Raw genomic sequence first — 22018 nt, forward strand, 5'->3', positions numbered from 1 at the left:
CTCTCCAGCTTTCTTGTAGGTCCCCTTTAGGTACTGAAAGGCTGCTATCAGGTCTCCCTGCAACCTTCTCTTTTCCAGGCTGAACAACCCCAAGTCCCTCAGGCTGTCTTTATAGGAAAGGTGCTCCAGCACCTTGATCATCTTGATGGCCCTCCTCTGGACTTGTTCTAATAGGTCCATGTCCTTCTTGTGCTGGGGGCCCCAGAGCTGAATGCAGGACTCCAGGTAGGATCTCATGAGAGCAGAGTAGAAGGGGAGAATCACCTCCCTTGACCTGCTGGCCAAGTTTCTTAAGATGCAACCCAGGACATGGTTGGCTTTCTGGGCTGCAAGCACAAATTGCTGGATGATGTCAAGCTGCTCATACCACAACACCTCCCAGGTCCTTTTCCTAAGGGCTGTTCTCAATCCATTCTCCACCCAGCCTCTATTCGTGCTTGGGATTGCCCTGAACAGGATGCAGGTACCTCGCGCTTGGTCTTGTCTAACTTCATGAAGTTCGCACAGGCCCACCTCTCAAGCCTGTCCAGGTCCCTCTGAATGGCATCCCTTCCCTCCAGCATGTCAGCTGCACACAGCTTGGTGTCATTGGCAAACATGCTGAGAGTGCACTCAATCTCACTGTCCATGTTAACAACAAAGACGTTAGACAATACCAGTCGCAATATCAACCCCCAGGGAACACCACTCATCACTGATCTCCACTTGGGCATTGAGCCTTTAACCACAACTCTTTGAGTGTGACCATGCAGCCAATTCCTTACCCACCAGGTGGTCCATCCATCAAACTCACTTCTCTCCAATTTAGAAACAATGCAGGATATGCTTGTGCACAAATGCTTTGCATAACCAGGTAGATGACCTCAGTTGTTTATCTACCCATGCTGTAACCCCATCTGAGAAATCCACCACCAGATTGTCAAGCATGATCTGCCCTTAGTGCAACTGTGCTGGCTGGCACCAATCACCTCCTTATTTTCCATGTGCCTTAGCAGAGTTTCCAGGAGGATCTGCTCCAGGATCTTGCTAGGCACAGAGGTGAGACCGACTGCCCTGTACTTCCCCAGGTCTTACTTCTTCCCTTTAGAAATGTGTTTTTTCTTCCCTTCTTCCAGTCACTGGGAACTTCAGACTGCCACAACTTATCAAATATGATAAACAGTAGCTCAGCAACCTCATCTGCCAGATCCCTCAGGACCTGCGGGTACATCTTATCAAGTCCCATGGACTTGTGCACCTTCAGGTTCCTTAGATGATCTCAAACCTCATCTTCTCCTACAGTGGGCAGTTCTTCAGTCCCCCCAGTCCCTGCCTTTGCCTTCTGGGACTTGGGCTATGTGGCTAGAGCTCTTGCTGGTGAAGGCTGAGGCAAAAAAAGTCATTGAGAGCCTCAGCCTTCTCTGTATCCCAGGTAACGAGGTCTCCCATTTTCTTACAGAGAAGGCCCACAATTTCCCTAGTCTTCCTTTTATCATTGACATACATGTATCTGTAGAAGCCTTTCTTGTTGCCCCTGGTGTCCTTGACAAAATTTAATAGGACTTGAAGCTTCCCTGACTGCTCAATGTCTCTGCATCCCTCCTAGGCTGTTTCTGCTTTCACCTTCTGTAGGCCTCCTTTTTCTGTCTGATTTTGGCCAGGAGCTCCTTGTTCATGCTGACCTCCTGGTATTGTTGCCTGACTTCCTCTTTGTTGGGATGCATCGCTCCAGAGGTTGGCGGAGGTGATCCTCGAGTATTAACCAGCTTTCTTGGGCCTCTCTTCCCTCCAGGGTTTTGTCCCATGGTACTCAACCAAGCAGATCCCTGAATAGGGCAGTCTGCTCTCCTGAAGCAGAATCAGGGTAGTGAGCACGCTGTTCTCCCTCCTCACAGCCTTCTGGATCCCAAACTGCACCGTTTCATGGTCACTGCAGCCAAGGCTGCCCTTGAGTTTGATATTCTCCAACTGCCCCTCTCTATTGGTGAGAACGAGGTCCAGCATAGCTCATTGGGAGCTGCTTGCCAGAGCAGATGTGGATGCAGCGTTATATGTATCCCATAACTGTTAATGGAAACTATTTGAATTCATTTAATTCATTAAATCTAGTCTGGCTACTTATTTAGATGCCTAGTTAATTTTCATTTTCTACAAGCTTACTGTTAGTCTAAAAGAGCAACATTCCTCTGATTCAAACATCCAAAAAAGTAGAAAAGTGCAAGGCAATCATTGATGTCTATTTATCTGGTTCAACTCACCTGACAATGAAGCACTGGACATTTGGCTCAATCCCTGCTGCTGCCGCCAGGCACAGGACTCCCTCTGCTTCTGGACACTGGAAGGGGTAGGCAGCACGATCTGTCTCAGCCCTATCCTGCTCTACTTCTAGTAATTCCTCCAAGGTTTAACCTACATGAACACCTCCTCAGTCCAAAAATAAAGCACGAATTTTCAAACTGAGGCAGTGCAATAAGAGAAATAATGAAGAAAGGGGCAGACCCATTTATATTAAGAGCAGGAATTATTTCTTAGGGGAGAAACCAAAAAAGCTACAGCTCTTGTAGTCTGCGTTTTTTATTGACAATCCCACAAAAAAAAAAAAAATGAAATGTTCCACAGCAGCAAGAAAAGTTGTATTAAATCTATATTCATCCTTAAGCATGCAACTTATTTTCATATAACTGTTCCTTTCATTCAAACTCCTAATGTAGCAAATAAATCATTTTATGGAGACAAGTCACATGAGAACAATCAAATTATAAATACCTTTTTTCCCCAAATATTACTCTGCCCTTCGAAAGACTGGAAATTACCTTTTTCCCTGTAATTTCAAACATCTCTATGACTTACAAAGCAGGAAGTTTGGTTGAATTACAGAGCAATCACCTTGTTCCTAGGTTATAAAAGAAGTGGACAACAGATAAGCCTTCTACAGGTAAACGCATAGAATTTGAAGAATTTCCTTTAACCTTTTCCCCAAAAAACACAGAAAAAAAAGCTTGTTGCTTTGCTTTTGTTTATCTGTAGTTGTGCCTGCAATGCAAATGCACACCTAATCAGTATCAATTCAGAAGTCTCTGAACTCTCAAAGTCCTGGCCCAACTATACACACACAGAGAAAACAATTCTGCTACGAATTCATATACGCCATCAGGGACAGGCCTGTTAGAGGCCTCCATATGGAAGACAACACTAACTGAAGTAGTGTGATTATAAATCAGATTACTCTTTTGGACAGCTTTTATGGAAGCTAAAGATTTGTAGAACTAAGTCTCTGTACTGAGTTTCAACCGATAACTTTGCTTTTACGTCCTTACATCGCCAAATCTTTAAAAGCCTATTACAACACTCCTATCATAGTGCACATTTGTCAACAGAGCAACAAAATAGAAAAAAAAAAAAAGGAATTTTACTGTATGTAAGTTTACAACTGAGTTTGTCACTGAAACAAACAACGTTTACTGCAATAGACAAACTATATCAAGGTACCCTCAGCCTTTCACAAGCAATGCAGAGGGAGATTCTGGAAAAACGTAAGGCACCATTTTTGATCAACCCTATAATAATTTTCTCTTCCCCAGCACTCACCTCTTTGCCAGAGCTATAAATGGAAGAAAAATTCAGAGGATCTGCATAAGAAAGCTGTCATGAAAAACGCCACCATTCCTTACTCCCCTTTCCTCACCTTACAAAGCACAACACACCTTAATGGAACATCTTTTTCAGTCCGTGACAGGAAGAGCGGATCTCTATTCATACACAGCAGACCTGAGGAAACATCTGCATTCACTAGAACCCTATTTTTAATTAGCAGGGAACATCACTGGTCACAACAACAGGGCCATTTTATCACTGTTACTGGGTATTGTTATTGATACTGCAGCTCAATCAATTACTTTTTCTCCCCTAAGAGATCCAAACGCCTGCCCAAAGAACACAAATGCCTGTATTTGAAATAATAAAAAAAAAAAAAAACAAAAAAAAACAGGAAGGCATGCAAATATAGGGTAAAAATACAGCTTAAACACAATCAACCTGAAAATATATTTGAAGTTCACTACACACTGATATACGTGCTCACTGAAAAAACTAGCATCATCTGCAATAGCAATCTGAACTTCAGTGGTGCAAGTTCTCAAACACTTTTGTGCCTAGAAATAAGTGTTTCGGATCAAGATTCAGATTATTCTAATAATCATGCTCAAGATTACAACTGCTTGTCTATAAAGAATATCTTGGTGTGTAAAGAGTAACTAGAATAAACTTAAAAGGCCGATCTTTTCTGAATACATAATTATAAGTAATATCAAGTCAAAGAACTACAACTTATTATGAAAATCACTTAGAGTTACTATGCTGTCAAAATGTACTTTTGCAGGCAAAGTACAGCAAACCATTTCCTGAGTATGACACAAATACAAGTGTCTTTCTATGTAAAAATACAGTTGATATCGTGAGCAGCTCTGCATGTACGTAATTTGGTTACCCGCATGATTAAAATCAAAGACTGCTCTGAAAAGTAAAAGGCACAGAGACTAGGATAACATATGACAAAATACACCATGTAAAAGCTCTGAAAGCAGTAACATATGGCAAGGCCATTCTTTAGGAGTTATACATCACACCACTTTGACCTTTTTCCCAGACAAAAATATCAGAATCTAAACCTGTACTAAATCTTACAGGTACCAGCCCCAAAAGGTAATGTTAGCCTAAGTCTCATGTCTTCAGAAAGCAGAGTAACACTCAATCCAGGAATGTATATATGTGAGCAATGAACATAGGACAAATCGAGAAGAAAGTTTTAAAAAATTCACTGCTAAAAACTGTTTGACATAAATTGAGAGAGCCTTGAAAATGCAGACCTAACAAGTATGGTAAAAATATAACATCCCAAATGTGAAGGTGCCAACCAGACAGCCCTGTTGAAAGATCTAGAATTAAGAGAGAGCATCTAAGGGATGCAGACTAAAAATGACTCAGTGACACCATTCCTAACAACAACAGTAAATCTCTGACCAAAAACATAACTAAAGGAAGGCTAATGACAAAGGACAGCACACCCTGCAAAAGAACGGCTGATTTTTCTTTTATATGAAATTTTGCTTTGCAAAAAGAGGCAAACACTTCGAATTTCAAGTGAAATCAGTAAAAATCACTGGGACAATAGTTTTCCTGTAGAACGAACGTACAGGACAGATCTATTTTATAAGAATGTTTTAACAGTACTAGATGATCTTTAAGGGTCCTTTCCAAACCATTCAGTGATTCTCCTAACTACAATCCTGCAGAGATTTCTTTGCACTATTTTTAATCTTTTCTCCCTTATGTTTAAAAACGTGTATTTGATGTAAATGTGCATTGCATTTAATGTATCAGCATAACATATAGCTTTATGTTTTATTCCTCAACATACAAGGAATATAAGTTTTGTCTTTGCACACAGTTTATGATACTTTTAGTATTTATCAGGTGAACCTACATTTGTAATTTGTGGTATCACAGAAAATACCAATACGTCTTGCTTTGAGTTGCTATCTCAAGCAAAAATACTGACCTACAGAAAATCTGGTTAGACTAATCTGAAATTTACTTAGTCACCAGTTCCATCTGCCTGTCACTGAGGGGGAAAAAAAAAACAACAACACAAAAACAAACACCAACATAAAACACACAAGACAGTGGCTCCCATTTAAACAAAGTGCCCTAAAATGATGATAGTAGCTTTCTCCATGAGTAAGCTCAAGTATGTCAGTGCACATGCAGACAACTAACAACCAGTACCTTACTCCACCACATTCCCACAGTTGTTCAACTTTAAGGAGCTTCTGTGACCATATCTTGAGTAAATGGTTAACAACTCTATTTTGACATGAAAAAAGTAGTAAAACAGTGCTTATGTTCCCCCACTAAACAATTATTGCTTTTGGCAAAGAAACAGATGCTTAAAGAAGTTACTGATACTTTCTAACAGTAGTTTCAACACAAATACTAAGAAGTAAATTTACTTTGGTCTTGGAACTGCTTTCTCACAGAAGCTATGCTAATTTGAATTTTAATGTAAAGATTATAAAGTAAACTTTTAGTTTCAGTCATTTTCAAAATCAGGATGAAATAAGCAGACATGTTCAACTAATACACGAGGTAGAAGAGCATATTGAAATGCAACCTCTGAAAAATCAGTACCTACCCAAAGACTCTATGAACTTTTATTCCAAACGTTCACAAGTATTCAGAAAAAGAGTATCATAACAACTAACAAAATAAAAAATAAAAAATGAAAGTACCACCAAGTATCACTTGCATACACTCATTCAACAGATGAACTCAGATATACATTGATGTTTGGTGTTTTTAATGGTCATGGATGTTTTGCAAGGCTTTCCAGACCCAGTTACAGCCAAATAAGTCACGAGCTCTCTGTGAACACCATTCTACAAGAGAACCTACATCTTATTACCTCTGATCTATGCATGGCATCAACAAATAACATTTTGGGTTGTTTGTGCAAGTTTTTAATCTTAATAATTACACCTGAAATAAAGAGACCAGCAAATATTTTTGTCACTGCAATACAAAATACTACCTGAACTACAAAAACCACATTGGAGTTCAGAACTAGAGCATGTCATTCTCATGAAGAGAAACAACTGGGAGGAAACAGCAACTACCAGAGTAGTTCAACAAAGCTCACTTCAGACAGCAGCAAAAATTAAATAAGTCCCAGAATCACTGTACATACATCAAGTATTATCTGTTGGCATTTGCTTGTCTCTATCTTTAGTTAATTCCCCGTGAAACCTAGCCAAACACCTTAGGAAATCTTAAACAAAAGGACTGCAAGATCACTAGGAGTGACTTCCATATAAATGAAAAAATATAATAACAGCAATCCTGTAATATATCATCTTTGTTTCTATGTACTATTCAAATTTGACATTTGTATGTATCAGGGAAGTGTGTGGACTCAGTGAACGCAACATGAAATAAGCTACAAACCACCAGTCATTGAGCAACAAGTATCCCACATTTACCTGTGCAAAGGAAACTTCAGCCTGTTATTTTATTCTATTTTAATTCTCACACGATTGTTTTATATGCTAATGGCGTACAAGACTGACAATTAAACGTAGGGCAACTCAGTTTTTAAGAAACTGCTATCAGCGAGGAAATTGACAAGCCAACAGCAGAGGTGTTCCACAGCTTGCTTTACCACAGCCACCTGATACACCTCCATTCATAAGCATAAAGTCATTCGTAAGTACACCGCCATGACCCTTACTACACTTAATTATGTGAGAAGATTCCTTCCAGTGAATGAATATTATTCATGACACAAGCATACCTCTGTGAATACCTAGAGCGCAAATGAATTTATGTAATATTGGACACAGCTGGTAAGACCTGATTTTCTGGTCAGCTCAGGTGTCCCAACACCTTAACACTATTAGTAGACCAAATAGAGGTATTCACTGACAGTAACAAGTGCAGGACACCTGAACAAACTCAGTAACTTGCTTACAGATAAAAGAGGGTTGACCACTGCTGAACTCAGTCCCTTATCTGCTTCAAAATTCTACCAAGCTTCTTGGTTTGCTTACATTACATCACACATGAGCAACAGCCATTGCACATTTACATTTCTTTCTCTGTTTGGCCAATAATTACTCTGGGTCTCCTGATGATACTAAACTAACATATGAGAACAAGTGTGTCAGTCTCACTGCACATTTACAGTGATCGTGGAAATTCTCTGGTCCTCTTTTCCCTTTGTGGCATAAACATAAGCAGCAACTATTTTTCCAGTAAATAATAGATACTTTGTGCTGAAGAACAAAGTGTTGAAACAAGTGTGCAGAGAGTTTACTCAGCTGGGCATCTGAGCTCCACCACAGCTGCTCTCTCATTCCCCCTCATCAAAGAAAATGAGGAGAAAATATGATGAAAGGGGCACAACGGTTGCTCAATGGAGGCTGCGGTCAGCCCCTAACACTTCATCGCCACCACTCCTTCACGGTCCCTCTCTGCCCCTGCTCCACATCGGGTCCCTCCCACGGGATGCCGTCCTTCCTGAACTGAACTGAGCCTGCAGGGGCTGCCCACAGGCAGCAGCTCTTCAAGCACTGCTCCCACACGGCTCCATACCATGGGGTCCACCTATACCCCAGGAGCAAACTGCTCCAGCACGGGTCCCCCACGGGTGGGTGGCAGCTCCCCCCAGACCCCTGCTCCTGCGTGGGCTCCTCTCCACGGGCTGCAGCTCCGGCCCAGGGCCTGCTCCTGCTCTCCATGGGCCGCAGCCTCCTCCAGGCCACATCCACCTGCTCCACCGGGGGCTCCTCCACCCATGGGGGGGCTGCAGCGTGGAGATCTGCTCCATGTGGGACCCATGGGCTGCAGGGGGACAGCCTGCTCCACCAGGGGCCTTTCCACAGGCTGCAGGGGAACTGCTGCTGCCTGCCTGCCTGGAGCACCTTCTGCTGCACTGACCTTGTCTGCAGGGTTGTTTCACATTCCTCTCTCTCCCAGCTGCTGTTGTGTAGCAGTTGTTTTCTTTTCTTAAATCTGCTCTCACAGAGGCACAAACAACATGGCTTATTGGCTCAGCTCTGGCCAGCAGTACATCCCTTTGGAGCTGGCTAGAACTGGCCCTTATCTGACATGGGGCAGCTCCTGGATTCTTCGCAGAGGCCACCCTGCAGGCCCCCGCTACCAAAACCTTGCCACATAAACCCACTATAAAGTGGCACACCATCACTTTCTCCAAGCTTTCTGTAACTATTAAATTCGAATATATTGCATAATAGTGCAATTATTAGTAACTGGAATACAAACTTTTACTTCAAAATGGATTTCCCTGGTTTCTAACAGTGGAACATGATCAGTTCTCTGTCCAATCTTACACAGCATCATACAGTCTCACATGTATAGCATCACAAAGTTTCTTTAGGTGTCTGGGGAAAACACGTTCCAGCTTTACAGTACGTGATAACAGTCAGTCAAAGTAAGTCCAAACACAATGACAAAACCTTTGGCCTTACAGCAGGAATACCTACAGCGACAGAGGCAGACTTCCACAGACTGGTTAGCTCAAGCAAAAGAAACTGTCCTGCAAAGTAGCTTTGAGGCTGTGAAAGGTTAGCAACTGTTATGTTGCATTATCTGAAGTTGCCAGTAGCAGGGCAACAAATTCAAGTTAAAAACCACTACCATGCTGCAGTTCCGAATCTGTGTATAAGCTTTCAAAAGAGGCGATTTTCAAAATGTGAATTCTTTGCTGAAGAAACAAACAAATCATGGAAAGTCAAAGATTCCTGAGAGCCCAGAAAGCAAGGCTTCTTAAAAGTGTATGGTAAAGATACAAGTTAGAAAAGTAGGATGAACATACATGCATAAAGGCTTAGGATATGTAGTCCAACTATAATTTTAAGTCATGATTTACGAGTTGTATCTGAACTAACGTGCCTTGCTCTATTTCCTCTTTGTCTTTACACAAGTCACCTGCAGTAGAATCTAGACAAGCATTTTTTTATTAATATTTTTTAAAAAACAGGTCCATGACAACACCTTCCGAAGCACACAGCAGGTGCTCTAAAATCCAGGCCATGGTATTATTGAAGGATAATGATCAACCTAACCAACTCACCTTAAAACATATACAAAATTAAGTAACTAAAATGAGTAAGAGTACATGGCCTTTCTCCCTCTGGGCACAAATTTTAACCAAGTGATCAAAATAATCAGAAGTAATAAATGTACCTGTTAGCTTTTAAATGTTTTATGAGCCTATAAGTAGTTGAACAGAACTAATTAAAACCATAAAAAAAAAATCATTTGTGTGGAGGACTGGTAAAATAAATACATATTACCTGTACTTGAAAAGCATACAGATTTTTAGAGACCGTAACTCTGAAAGACATAACAAAATGCAAGGAATTCAATCCATAAACTTTGAAGGGAAGTGTTGATGTAATAAGACAGAAGGTAAGAAGCAGATCTATAACGAATCAGTAGTTCTTGCTGGATCTTACAGCTTCCCAAATCTGTTCATACATCCAGGTTTAAACAGTTCGTATAAATAACTGCAATTATTGCCTGAAAGCATACCTTCCACAAACCTATGTACTCACTTGACTTACAAACTTGGCCCATATCTATATACGTATATCTATATAGCACTTTTCAAGTTACCAAAACTGGCTCCTGGATAACCTACAACAGAATCACCTGATACCTTTGACAGACTAAGGGTTTGACTATATAACACTTCCCTTCCTCTTCCAAAGGTGAACACCTACTGAAAGGCTTATAGATCGCACGAAGAGCTTCCCTGCTTCAATTCTCTGAGAAATATGCGTGATAATGATAACGTTACCCTACCTTAAAACAGAGGATAAGCCCATTACATATTGTGAGACGTTCAAATACTAGTGAAACAGGGAACACTACTACTGTAGACTGTCCTATAAGTTATTTTCTATGAACATTTGCAAACTTCTCTATTAATTTATGCTCTGCATAGTCTTACACTACATTTTCTGCTAGGTACTCCATTTGGACAAAAAAAAGCTTTTTTAATTCACCATGGATTATTTGAATTAAAACAGCATCATCAACTATTCTGTGCTTAGGAAGTCCATTTACTTTCATACATCACAGCTGCTCCCTCCAGTTCTTGTGCCCACAATTAGGGTCTTAAAACAAAAAATAAACAATAAAAAATAAAAACGAAAACAGTAAAAACAAGGGAAGGGAAAAGCAACTCAAACAGCTATAACCATAACTGACATTGTAGGAGTGCTGCCAAAGGGACATATGAAGAAGTATGGGGGTAAAGTGTTTCCTTCCAGACAATGACGGCATTCCTTGAAGTCATGCAGAACAGCAAAGCAAAAAAAAAAAAAAAAAACCAAACAAGAAAACCCCATTGACCCCTTGGCTGAAGACTTTGTTAGTAAAGCTTTGAACTGCCTTGCCCAAATTGCTTGACCCCTCTCCCCCCCAAAACAGGGCGCATTTTAAGCACACCGGGGTCAGTCCTGACACTCAGGCAATCCCCAGCTCCACGCACCGCGGCGCAGCAGCCGCCCCGCATCGCGCTGGGAGCGGCGGCTGCCCGGGCACCGGGGGCCGCGGAGCCCCCCGGGGCCGGGCAGGCGGAGGCCGCAGCCGCCCGGCCGGGAGCAGCGCCCGCCGCACCGCACCGCACCGCGCCGCACCGCACGGCTCAGCCCAGCCCAGCCCCGCGCCCCACCGCCGGGACGAGGCAGCTCCGCGGGGACGAGGAGAGCGGCGGGGGACGGGCTGGGACCGCCACCACCTCCACCACCCCTCGGGGGCCGCCGCCGCCGTGCCCGTACCCTGCCTGTCCCGTCCCGGCCGCGCCGTGCCCGTACCTGCTGTGCCTCCGCGCGGCCGAGGCGCTGCTGTAATAGGCCGGCCGGCGCGGGGCGCGGCGCGGCACCGGCTGCAGCGGGATCTGGTCCGCCATCTTGGGGCGCCCCGCCGCCGCCGCCACCGCCGCGCCGGGTGCGGCCCGGCCCTGACGTCACGGCGGCAGGAAGGCAGCGGCGGGGAGGGGCCCGCGGCATAAACAAGGGGGCGGGGGACGGGGATGGGGATGGGGACATGGGGCCGGCCCCTCAAGGAAATAAAATCGCTGGGGATGGGCAGCGGTGGTTTTCTGTCACCGAATAGGGGCGGGTGTGGCGAGGCGGAGGTGTTGGGAGGTGGAAACGGGAGTTGTGTAAAGTCAGGGGGGTAACGAAACAGCCTGTGGGGTGTCGTAAGGGAAAGGTCGATGCACAAGTCACCGAAGGAAAAAAAAAATATATAAATAAATATTTGGCAGATTGTGAGTTCACAGACCTAGTGTAAGGTGTCATCGTTTGATATGAGATCGGATGCCAGAGGAGCAAAAGGCCTAACAGCATCACAAGTGCAGACTGCCTGCAAAAGGATAAAGAAAGGGGATAAATCCCTTTCTTAACGTAAATTCAATATTAACAAATAAATAAATAAGGGAAGAAAAAGGAAAATACATTTCTCCAATGGCAAAAGTCTTCAGCTATTTTACAGAATGCCAGGACCTATAGGCATTATTCACTAGACCAAGATCTTTGACAACGAATCTCTTGATCATGCAAATTACTTAAAGGTGGCAGTAAGTTTTCTAGGGTGCAGGGTTTTTTCCTTTTATCGCTTTGAAGATGCCAAATGGCAAAAAGATGTTAACGGTGCTGCTGAAGCCCTTAGTCTCCTGGTTTGAGACCTGAGGTGTGCAGTGTGGTAGCAGCAGCTCTGGCATCCAAGGACAACAGATGGGTGAAGGTTGCACTCCCCGATGCCAAACAATGTTGCTCTGGCTAGCCAGATATTTCAGACTGAAATGTTACCATACTAAAAAATATATTTTTACAGTACAAATACATGTGACCTGAAAAGCTGCATATCAAAATGTTGTGTAAAAAAATAAATGACAAGCTACATACCTCAAAGAACTGAACGGAGTAGGAGATATCTCAGCTGCAGTTTACAAAGGACATTAAAATCTGTGTAAATCATGCTATCTTGTGGGACAGGGCCAGCATGTCAGCAACATGGCCCTCAGAAGTCTCTGGTGCTGTGCTTCCTCTCACAAGAATTCAGGTTATTCTGCAGGCAGCCCCACTACCAGTCACGTGGCATGGCTCTGATGTGGAAGCTGCCGTTGAGAGTCACAGAGCCCAGCACATCCTTGTCCCAAGAGATTTCCTACTGGCCTGGGATTATTCAAAAAAGGCAGAGGTGGTTTCTGAGTGTCTTTCTACCTTAGAACACAAGGGAATGGTCAGTATTGAGGCACCTTAGTACGCAGTGGATATTGTACAGCGGATAATATACTGAATGATGCTTCGATCTTATAGAGTGAAGATCATAAAGCACTGGTAATGCTTAAGATCACTTGCCAAGTGCAAATATTTCTAAGCAATGTTTTGACTTTAATATTTTAATTTAATATTTTGACTGTCAATATTTTGACACTATGTGGTTACTGGAGTCACCAACGGAACTAGAACACTCGAAGTTGTAGCAGGAGAGAAGGAGCAACAGTTGCACAGGATATGGAGGCACAGAGCTCACAGGAATGAATAAAAGAGCGTGTGTCAAGACTTTGTGTGTCAAGATTTTGGTGGGTATTTGAAGGATTACACTCAGAAACATCAAAAAGGGGGCAGAGATTTATCTAGCTCTGTAACTGCAATAATCATTGTAAAGTTGACAGTAGTACACTGACAAAATTATAGAATTGTAATTTAGGTTGGAAGGGATGTCCAGATATCATCTAGATCAAGCCCCTGTTCAAAGAAGTCGAGTTTGATCTCGGGTTGCTCAAAACCATGTTCAGTGGTATATTGAACACCTCTAGGACAGCAAAGCATTTCCATAACTTCTTTTGGTTAGCTGCTGTAGTGATAAACAAATTGTGATGATATCACCATCGTGATAAATTGCTGGTAAGTAATTAGAGAAGTTGACAGTTTTTAATAAACCAAAGGACAAAGAATTAAAAAAATTGAACATTTATCATTTTAAATGCATGCAATTTTGCTTATTTCAAATATATGTTTAAAACATGCGGTTGTGGTAGTGGAAACTATCTCAGCTTCTTGATCAAGCTTGATCACTGCTTTTCTGCATCAGTATTTTCATACAGTGCTAAAAGCTCCTCAGATCAGATACTTTGGTTGTGTGGCCTTTATCATCATTTAGTTCTGCCTCTAGATTTTCATGTGATCCTGTTTTATGGTGGTTGTTTTGTTATTTTTTGAGAAAAACATCTTAAAATTTATATAAAAAGTTGTGGGTTTTTTTTGTTAGTTTGTTTTTTTAATGTGGAATTGAGACTTCAGCATATGATATCTAAGGACTTCACAAGATGTCCATAACAAACCTGCCTGCATTTTGAAAATAGTATCTCTATTTCTATTTAGAAATCCTAAAAGGTCACAGAATAAACTTACTTCTGATCTGGATTTTTCTAGTCAGGCATCTCAGGCAGGTATTATTTTGCAGAATGAAAAAAAAAAATCAGGAGAGAAATTCTTTTGTATGCATCATTAAGTACTGGCTAAATAACATTTATCACTTAAATATCATCATAACACCATTCTGAAATAAACTTTCACCCTTTCCATATTTCTTTTTTTGCATCTTTTTTATGTATAACAATTGGCAGTAATTCAGAACCTATGATTTATGGATCTTGTGAACTCTCAATTTAACTAGAAATGAGCAGGTATGGAGACTGTTCTTCATTTGTTGCATGGATCTGCTACAGGTGCAAAATCTGTCTGTAACTAGTTCTGCCTGATGTCCCCAGAGGGCATTTTATAATAATTTATACTTTCGCTGCCATTCTACTTCTGCTGTAAATGTTCAAGGTTAAGTGCTCCCTCCCTCCTAATCCTCTGCATGTCTGGGCTAGGGCAGAGGGGAAGATGAAAGACAGTTTGAAGATAATTCATTTTACACTGTCATTCTCAAAGCCAAATGTTAACATCAGTTACACTAACATAAATCTAAAATCATAAATCTAAAATCATAAATCTAAAATTTAATCATGTGCTACTAAAATCATGAATATAAAGCAAAAGTAATGAGTTTCAGGAAGGTTCATATAGAGTTATAAAAACAATCAAACAAACAAGTATATTTTTATACTAGGTATTTTCTCACCCCATCCTGCAAAGAACCTCAATATAGAACTTTTTGTCAGTGATGAACCAGCTCAGAATCTGCCTCCAAATTTTCAGGAAATTGCAGATTAGTCCAAGACATCTAGAGGCATAAAAAATCCCCGGCAAAACCTTAGCACAGCAACACAGAGTGCAGGAAAGAATCCTGTTGTCTTTATAGGAAGAGCCAAAGGCAGTAAGAAAGTTTAAACCAAATAATTTCTTACACAGAGTGAAGCAGGAGAATAAATACAAAAAAGAAGGAGCCAAAACAGTTACAATTATCAGTTTTAATAATTCTGATAGTGCTTCCATATCTTAAAGCCATATTATTAGGATGTAACAAAATTGTAGTCTTGCTATAAGAAAGAAAAAAATTAGAGATACTGTTTTCTCTGAGAGGATCCTTGTTTTAAAAGATTACTGCAGACAATGAGGCCACAGGCAATGCCGCTACACAACAAAATCAATAAGTTTAGAATCACCAGCAAGTAAAAATAATCATAGAAAATATTACTGTACTATCAAACCAAACTCAGACACAATAGGTAATGGAAACAAAACACTACTTACTGTATTGCCTACATCACCACAAAACAGAAAATTCTATTTCTCTACATTGTATTTTTAATATTCACAGCATTCAGTGTTTGTCAATTAATTTGTGCTCCCAGCTGTTACATTTCTTTCAGACCTTTCTTCAAGGTCTTCTCTTTGGTAAATGTCAGCTCTCTGCAGCTCTGCAGGATTTACAGACTGCTAAATCTCTTCCTCCTTTTTAGCCCATCCTTACCAAACTGTGGGTCCCACAGCACAGGCTTCACACCAGCTGTGTGCCACCTCACCTGTGTTCTACACAATATTTCTATAAGAATAGAATGCCTGGAAAATCTCGTGACAATTAAAGCACCAAAATTGTATATATGCTGTATTTTGGATTTTTCCAGAGCTATATCTTCCAGTTAGTAATAAGGCTGACTGAAAAGGTGTTTTCTCCAATTCACTGGGCAAGAGATGAGGCAAAAAAATAATAATAATAAAAAAAAATCCATCAAATCCTAGAGTACTTAAATCAAATTGTTTTGGAAATGTACACTTTGGTGACTTCTGATACAAGTATCAGTCATGTCTTTATTTAAGATATTAATTGTTATTGTTGATAAACAAAAGAAGAAAACTAAAAATACAATTAATGTAAGTTAAACGTTTCTTCAATATACATCAAAAATCCAATAGCTTTTAATTTCTAGTCAGCTTCTGAGATAATCTTCCTCATCCTCATAATATATCCAAATTTAATGCATTTTTTAAAAATTATTTATTTATTTATTTATTTGTAACTGGACAAAAAAACAAAAAACAAACAAACAAAAAAAAAACCCACAAACTTTAGACTCAAAACTTTTTAGCTGGATTAGCAGCTTCTGATCTTGTAAAACCAGAGACTAGGCAATAAAATATTTCCATGATCTCTGGTGCAAATCAACAAGAAAACACACCAGCACTTTGAAAGGACACTTTTTTTTTTTGAGTGTTCTCAGTGGATTTATTTTAACAAATTCCACACTGTTGATCTTTCAAATAAGTAAATACAGCTGCTTTAACTACTCCTTGAAACTGAAAGAAAACGCACCCATAGATTAATTACAAATCTTGTGTTGTTTCAGAGATTCTGAAAAGGTCATGGAAGGACAAACAAGGCCCAAGCGTAAACTTGAGTTGTGATAGATGGTATCAAACTCAGTGGATGTGATTTGCTTTTGCAGTTTCTGTTACAATAGTACCCAAAAGCTTTAAGTGGGATTAGGGGTCTTTGTTCTGAGAGCTATACATAAGAGGATAAAGAAAAAAAGTTCCTAGATGATATGTGACAAAATACTTAGTGTTTCGTATAGTATCTCTTTCAAAAATCAGAAATTAATTTCAATCTCCTCTTTCTCTGGCATCTTTTTGTGTCTGCCCCAGCCACCAGCTCAGGCTTGTAGCAAAATGGTTTCTCGTTTTCCTCAGGCCTACTTCTGGAACCTCTTTCCCCTCAGTCATTGTAGACAACAACAGGTCTGGCTACTAGTAAAACCTAGACATAATTTATTTGTACACTTATTTTACTCTAAGAAGCAGTTTGAATCTTGCAGATTTTCTTTGTATAGTATGTGCAAGACAGTTATCCACGTAATGGGAATGGCAGCTATGTTCAGATCAATTCAGCATGAGATGAAGAAATCACTTTCACAGCTCATCATTTTCAATTTCTTGTCTCCTCCTGTGTCCTTCCTCTAGCTTCTTCCTCAATATTGCATTGAACTTCAGTCTGTTCCTACTCAGCTCATTATCCTTCTCTTAGAGGTTGTTTTCCATTACTATTCAGAAGATAATTACAGTGGTTTTTGTCCGTTTGTATAATTTGCAAAGATTTTCCCATTCCTTGGGGAATTCCCTGTAAATGTACAAACAAACAAACAAACAGAAAAAGTTTAATTGTTCTTTCTCATTACTAGAAGCAGTCAGCTTTCTTCAACAACACAAAATGAAACCAGAGTTGCCCTCAATAGTACTGGATGAAGAGCATCAGCTGTGGCCTCCAAAGTACCAGGATAAAGACTGATCAGTCTACAAACACAAATTACCTGCAGTTTGCAGTATCCTTCGCTGGTTTTAATTTAACCAAATCTGGAAGAACTGGTAGCCAAATGCAGCATTTGTGAAAGCAGATAATGTTGTTGTGAAGAGCGTTAAGACTGAAAGGGAATATGTACTTTGTAAAGCAGACAAAATAGGTTATCCACACAAACTGGCAGTGATCATATCTATTGTTAGAAATGTGCATTGGTTAGAAATAAAGCATAGAGCCTGAAATACATTGAGACTGAAGTCACCAGGATCTTTCTTGGACTACAGAGGCATAGAGTCCATGACGTTAGTAAGAATAATTATATAATCCAAATTCTAGTTACAAGATGCAGCAAGCCAACAGATGAAACAAGATTAAAACAAACAACTAAGGGAAGAGAAATAACTGGGAATTAAAACCAGTTACATGAATTTATTTTGTATTTTGTATGCACAACTGTAGGGATGATAGGGGTAGCCAGCTTTGGCTTGCCATTTATCAGGCTTTTGCTAGAAAGAAAGATTTTTGTAAAAAGTAGGAATCTTAGGGAGTTACTCTGGTCTAATAAGCTTCCTATTAAAAAAAAAAAATAAATCAAAACAACAATCCTTGTTATTAGCTATATCAATATTGCAAGATAGAATGTTTTCTCTTGAATCTGAAGGTGAACATTAGTATGAGATTTATATGCTTATTTCTAACTTCACAGATAGGTAGAAGAAATGTATCCTTGGGCCCTCTCTGAACAATGAATAACTTGGCCGTGGAGGTATATAAAAGATGGAGTTCAGAATGGGCCTGTGACCTTAGGCTTCAGCTCAACAAAGCATTCAGAAGATGCCTTAACCCCCCTAGAGTCTCTGAAATTTCAGCGAAAACACTATTTTCCCCTGAATGCTATCAGAGGGAATGAACTATGAAAGGAGAGAAAAATAAATGTGATCCCACCTGGTCTAATGGAAGGTGTCCCTGTCCATGGCAGAGGGTTTGGAACTAGATGAGCTTTAAGGTTGCTTCCAACTAAAATAATCCTATGATTCTATGCTTTTGTGGTTTGAAATTCAGTTTCTCCTCAGTCATCCTGGTCAGCTTCTTGCTTCCTTACAACGTGGAGCCTTTGTGCTGATGTCTTCGCTCCTTTGCTGCAGATGCATCATGAAAGGTTTTTGACAGAGAACTCCAGCAGGAGCACAGTTGAGGACGGTGAGACAGAGACTGTAGTGTGACCTATCTGTAAGGAGACTTGTGGAGGACTTATGTTAATTCAATTACCTTTGTTCAGAACATATATGTATATAGTTGTGGTTTAACAATGACAGGCAGCTAAGTACCACATGTCCACTCTCTCATTTATATGCGTGTATATATATGTATATAAGTTTGTATGCACACATATGCTGGAACTGGACTTCTGTTTCATCTGTGAAGTTTTGAAAGTTTGCCTGTGCTGCATGCTGTGGTATGCACTCTAGAAAGAAGACATCAACTAAAATGCTGGTAGATCATCAGCAATGTTTCTGGGGCCAGAAAAGTTGCAGTAATTACAATTGCCACAGAATGCTGACATCTTTTTTTTATTAACCTACCTGTTAAGAACAATTCATACTCACATACTTTGACTCATAGTCAAAGTGTGACTAATAGTCAAGATAAACTTAGGGGAAAATCCAAATTCTTGGTGTCAGAGAACAGACTACAAGAGATATCTTATTAGTTCTGAAAAGCTCCTAAGGCACAAGCACTGAGACGGGGAGGCCCTAAGACACAAGGCTGACTCAAGATTGTGGTGATAATGGAGTGAAAATTAGTACATGCCCAGAGGTAGGTTAAACGAACATACACACACTGACAAAGTAGTACCACTGCAACACATTTAGCCTCCTTCATCCTCTGCTTTTCTCAAGTAAATTTTGGGATGAAGCTGGAAGTTGTCTACAGCAATAAAAGTACAGGACTGAAACTGAACTGTAACGAACACAAAGAAAATCTGTGGGCAACCAAGTGACAAAACCCACTTTGGCTCAGTCATGCATCTTTCCCAGAAGATTGTCTTACAGCTTGTTGCAGGCTTATTTACCATGCTGGAAAATACTGGGCATTTCAAGGCAAAAACTGGTCACTATCCACAACATTTAATATCAGAGGCATGAGGGTTTTCAGAACACTGGTTAACTCTTTTTGGGGGTTATCTCCATACAACAGAGAAAAAAAGATTCAACACTTTATTACCATTCTCTGTATTGTGTTTATTGCAAAGTGTATCTGGCCCAAGCAGGCTTCTAAAAGCTAGTTAGTAAAGTGCCATTGTCTCCTGTGCTTCAGAAAATCCATGTTCTTCACAGAGTGAAGAGCTTGAGGTATCTCTCATTGCTGAGTGTCATTGTTTTTGGCTGGGACAGAGTTAATTTTCTTCACAGAGGCTCACATAATGCTGTGTTTTGGATTTTTGATGAAAATAATGGTGAAAAAACACTAATGTTCAGTTGTTGCAAAGCAGTGCTTACACAGAGCCAAGGACTTTTCTACTTCTCATGCTGCCCTGCCAGTGAGGAGGCTGGGGATGTGTGCACAAGAAGCTGGGAGGGGACACAGGCAGGGCAGCTGACCCAGATATTCCATGCCATAAGATGTCATGCTCAGCAGTGGAAGTTGGAATAAAGGAGGAAGGAGGGGACGTTCAGAGTGATGACATTTTTCTTCCCAAGAAACCATCATGTATGATGAGCCCTGCTTTCCTGGAAGTGGCTTAATGCCAAGTGGCATGCCGATGGGAAGTAGTGACAGAATTCCTTGTTTTGGTTTGCTTGCATGTGTGGCTTTTGCTTTACCTAGTAAACTGTCTTTATCTTAACCCATGAGTTCTCACACTTCTACTTTTCCAATTCTCTCCACCATCCCACCTGGGGAGAGTGAACGTGTGGCTGTGTGCTACTTAGCTGCTTACCAGGGTTAAACAACAATGTTGAGGGGGTGGATTTGGGGAATGTCCTGTGATGCAAGAGTGGGTCCTCTCTGGAGGGAATGGAAGCTTTATGTTTAGATACTATCAAGAGAAAGCATGGTAGTTCTGAATGTTTTGCTTTAATCTTTCTGCTTATGAGATAGAGGCATAAGGAGGAAAAGGAAAAAAAAAATCTAGACATAATGTGATCTTTTGTGCAACTAATAAAACCCAAGTTCTGGTACATGTCAAGAAAATATTTACTTCTCACAGCTGAACCTATTCATAGCATACTGTAGGCTCTGTCATGTACAGAAAAGACACTCCTTAAATCCAAAGGCAAAATTTCACCTCTGTTCACATTCAGGACATGAGATGCAAAAGCAAGAAAAAAAAATCCCGGGAAAAGCATTTTGCATACATACCTGCACATGCTAGCTAAGACGCTTAGATAACTAAAATGACCGTTTTCCTTTGTAGTACTATAAGTTGTAAACTTTCAACTCTAACTTGTTGAAATTAGAAGGTCCTCATCAAATGCCTTTTAATGAATAGGTCTTCCATTTATAACTGCCTCTCTCATATGAAACACACTAGGAGAGAAAAACAGCAATTATTTATAATAACTTTATTGGGTATAATTTTCATCTGTCTTTGAAAGCTCCGCCTGCTGTTTTCAGGCTGTGCATGTTAAACAGAAGTGCTTACACTTGACCTTGCTCTTGATCCACTCTTTGTGCACAGCAGTGCCTTTCTTCTTCTGAAAGATAGGTACAATTTGTGTCCACATAAATTATACTGTACTTGCTATTAACATTCTTTTATCTGGTAAATTACTTGCACTGATTATGTTGAAGACTGTTCTATGAGCTGTTGATAATGCAGGTCTATGATTTGGATGTAATATGTCATTCTTAATTTAGGACAAGACTGAAAGGAGATGACAGCTTGCTATAACACAAGCAAAAAATCAGGTCCTGGACACATGCAGTCAGGAAATGATCCATGGTAGTACTTGCAGCAGGAAGTGTGTTCAGCCTAGGCATCCTGGCTAAATTCCAGCTTCAGCAATTATGCTGTCTAAATCTTCCTGCATTTCCAAATGGGTGATAATGGTATTTCCATTTATTTCATGCCTCAGATTCATGGAGCACTTTAGCATAGATAACCTCCATCCTATTTTCTACTGGAGCAGGAACAAACAGGAAGTTATCCAAATTTCCTTCTCTTGACAACCAGGTAAGACTGTTAGTTACTGTAAGTTACACTCCTGATTGTCCAAGGCAGGGGGTCTTGAAATCATGAGGTGGATGAAGTGTGCAAGGCTGCACCCTCTTGAATAAAGGCAAGAAAACAAAGGACTTAGCCTTTCATTTACACAATCCAACCTCTTAACAACAGGTTCTAAGCAACTCATTATTTGACATTGAATAAAACTGACAGCACATTTATGTTGGTGGTTTTCACACAAGGGCACAGCAGAAAGTATAAGGAAACAAGAACGTATGATAACAAACAACAAAAAGTAGAAAGAAGACTAATATATTAGGTAAATTGCTCAGCCTTTGTGTTGATTTCTGCACAGTGCTTATCTCTTTGTAGTAGGTTCTCAGAACTTTCACTGGTATAAGAAAAAAAATGAGGCTGCTGCTCTTCTTGCAGAGTCTGGCTTCTCTGAGTATCCATCACCAAAAAGACCTCCTGCATTTTATTCACTCAAAGATTACAGTTTCTCCCTATCACTAATGAAAAACTTCAAGATATTAAAGG

General features: G+C 40.4%; 1 protein-coding gene across 4 annotated transcripts in view; it reads right to left on the bottom strand.

The window, feature by feature from the left end:
- ATP9B (ATPase phospholipid transporting 9B (putative)) overlaps positions 1 to 11502 on the bottom strand; it is a 164968-nt gene extending 153466 nt beyond the window's left edge. For 2 of the 4 annotated variants that reach the window (XM_084282525.1, XM_084282524.1), the window contains exon 1: positions 11376 to 11502. In XM_084282525.1, coding sequence (XP_084138651.1) covers positions 11376 to 11470 — 95 coding nt within the window. In that variant the 5' untranslated portion in view covers positions 11471 to 11502. Of the gene's footprint in view, positions 1 to 2237; positions 2315 to 9848; positions 9889 to 11375 lie in introns of all 4 variants that reach the window. The other 2 variants (XM_084282526.1, XM_084282527.1) reach the window with 2 other exon arrangements.
- Positions 11503 to 22018: the final 10516 nt, after the last annotated feature.

This window comes from Netta rufina, assembly GCF_964035555.1.
Source record: "Netta rufina genome assembly, chromosome: 2".
Classification (NCBI taxonomy): domain Eukaryota; kingdom Metazoa; phylum Chordata; class Aves; order Anseriformes; family Anatidae; genus Netta; species Netta rufina.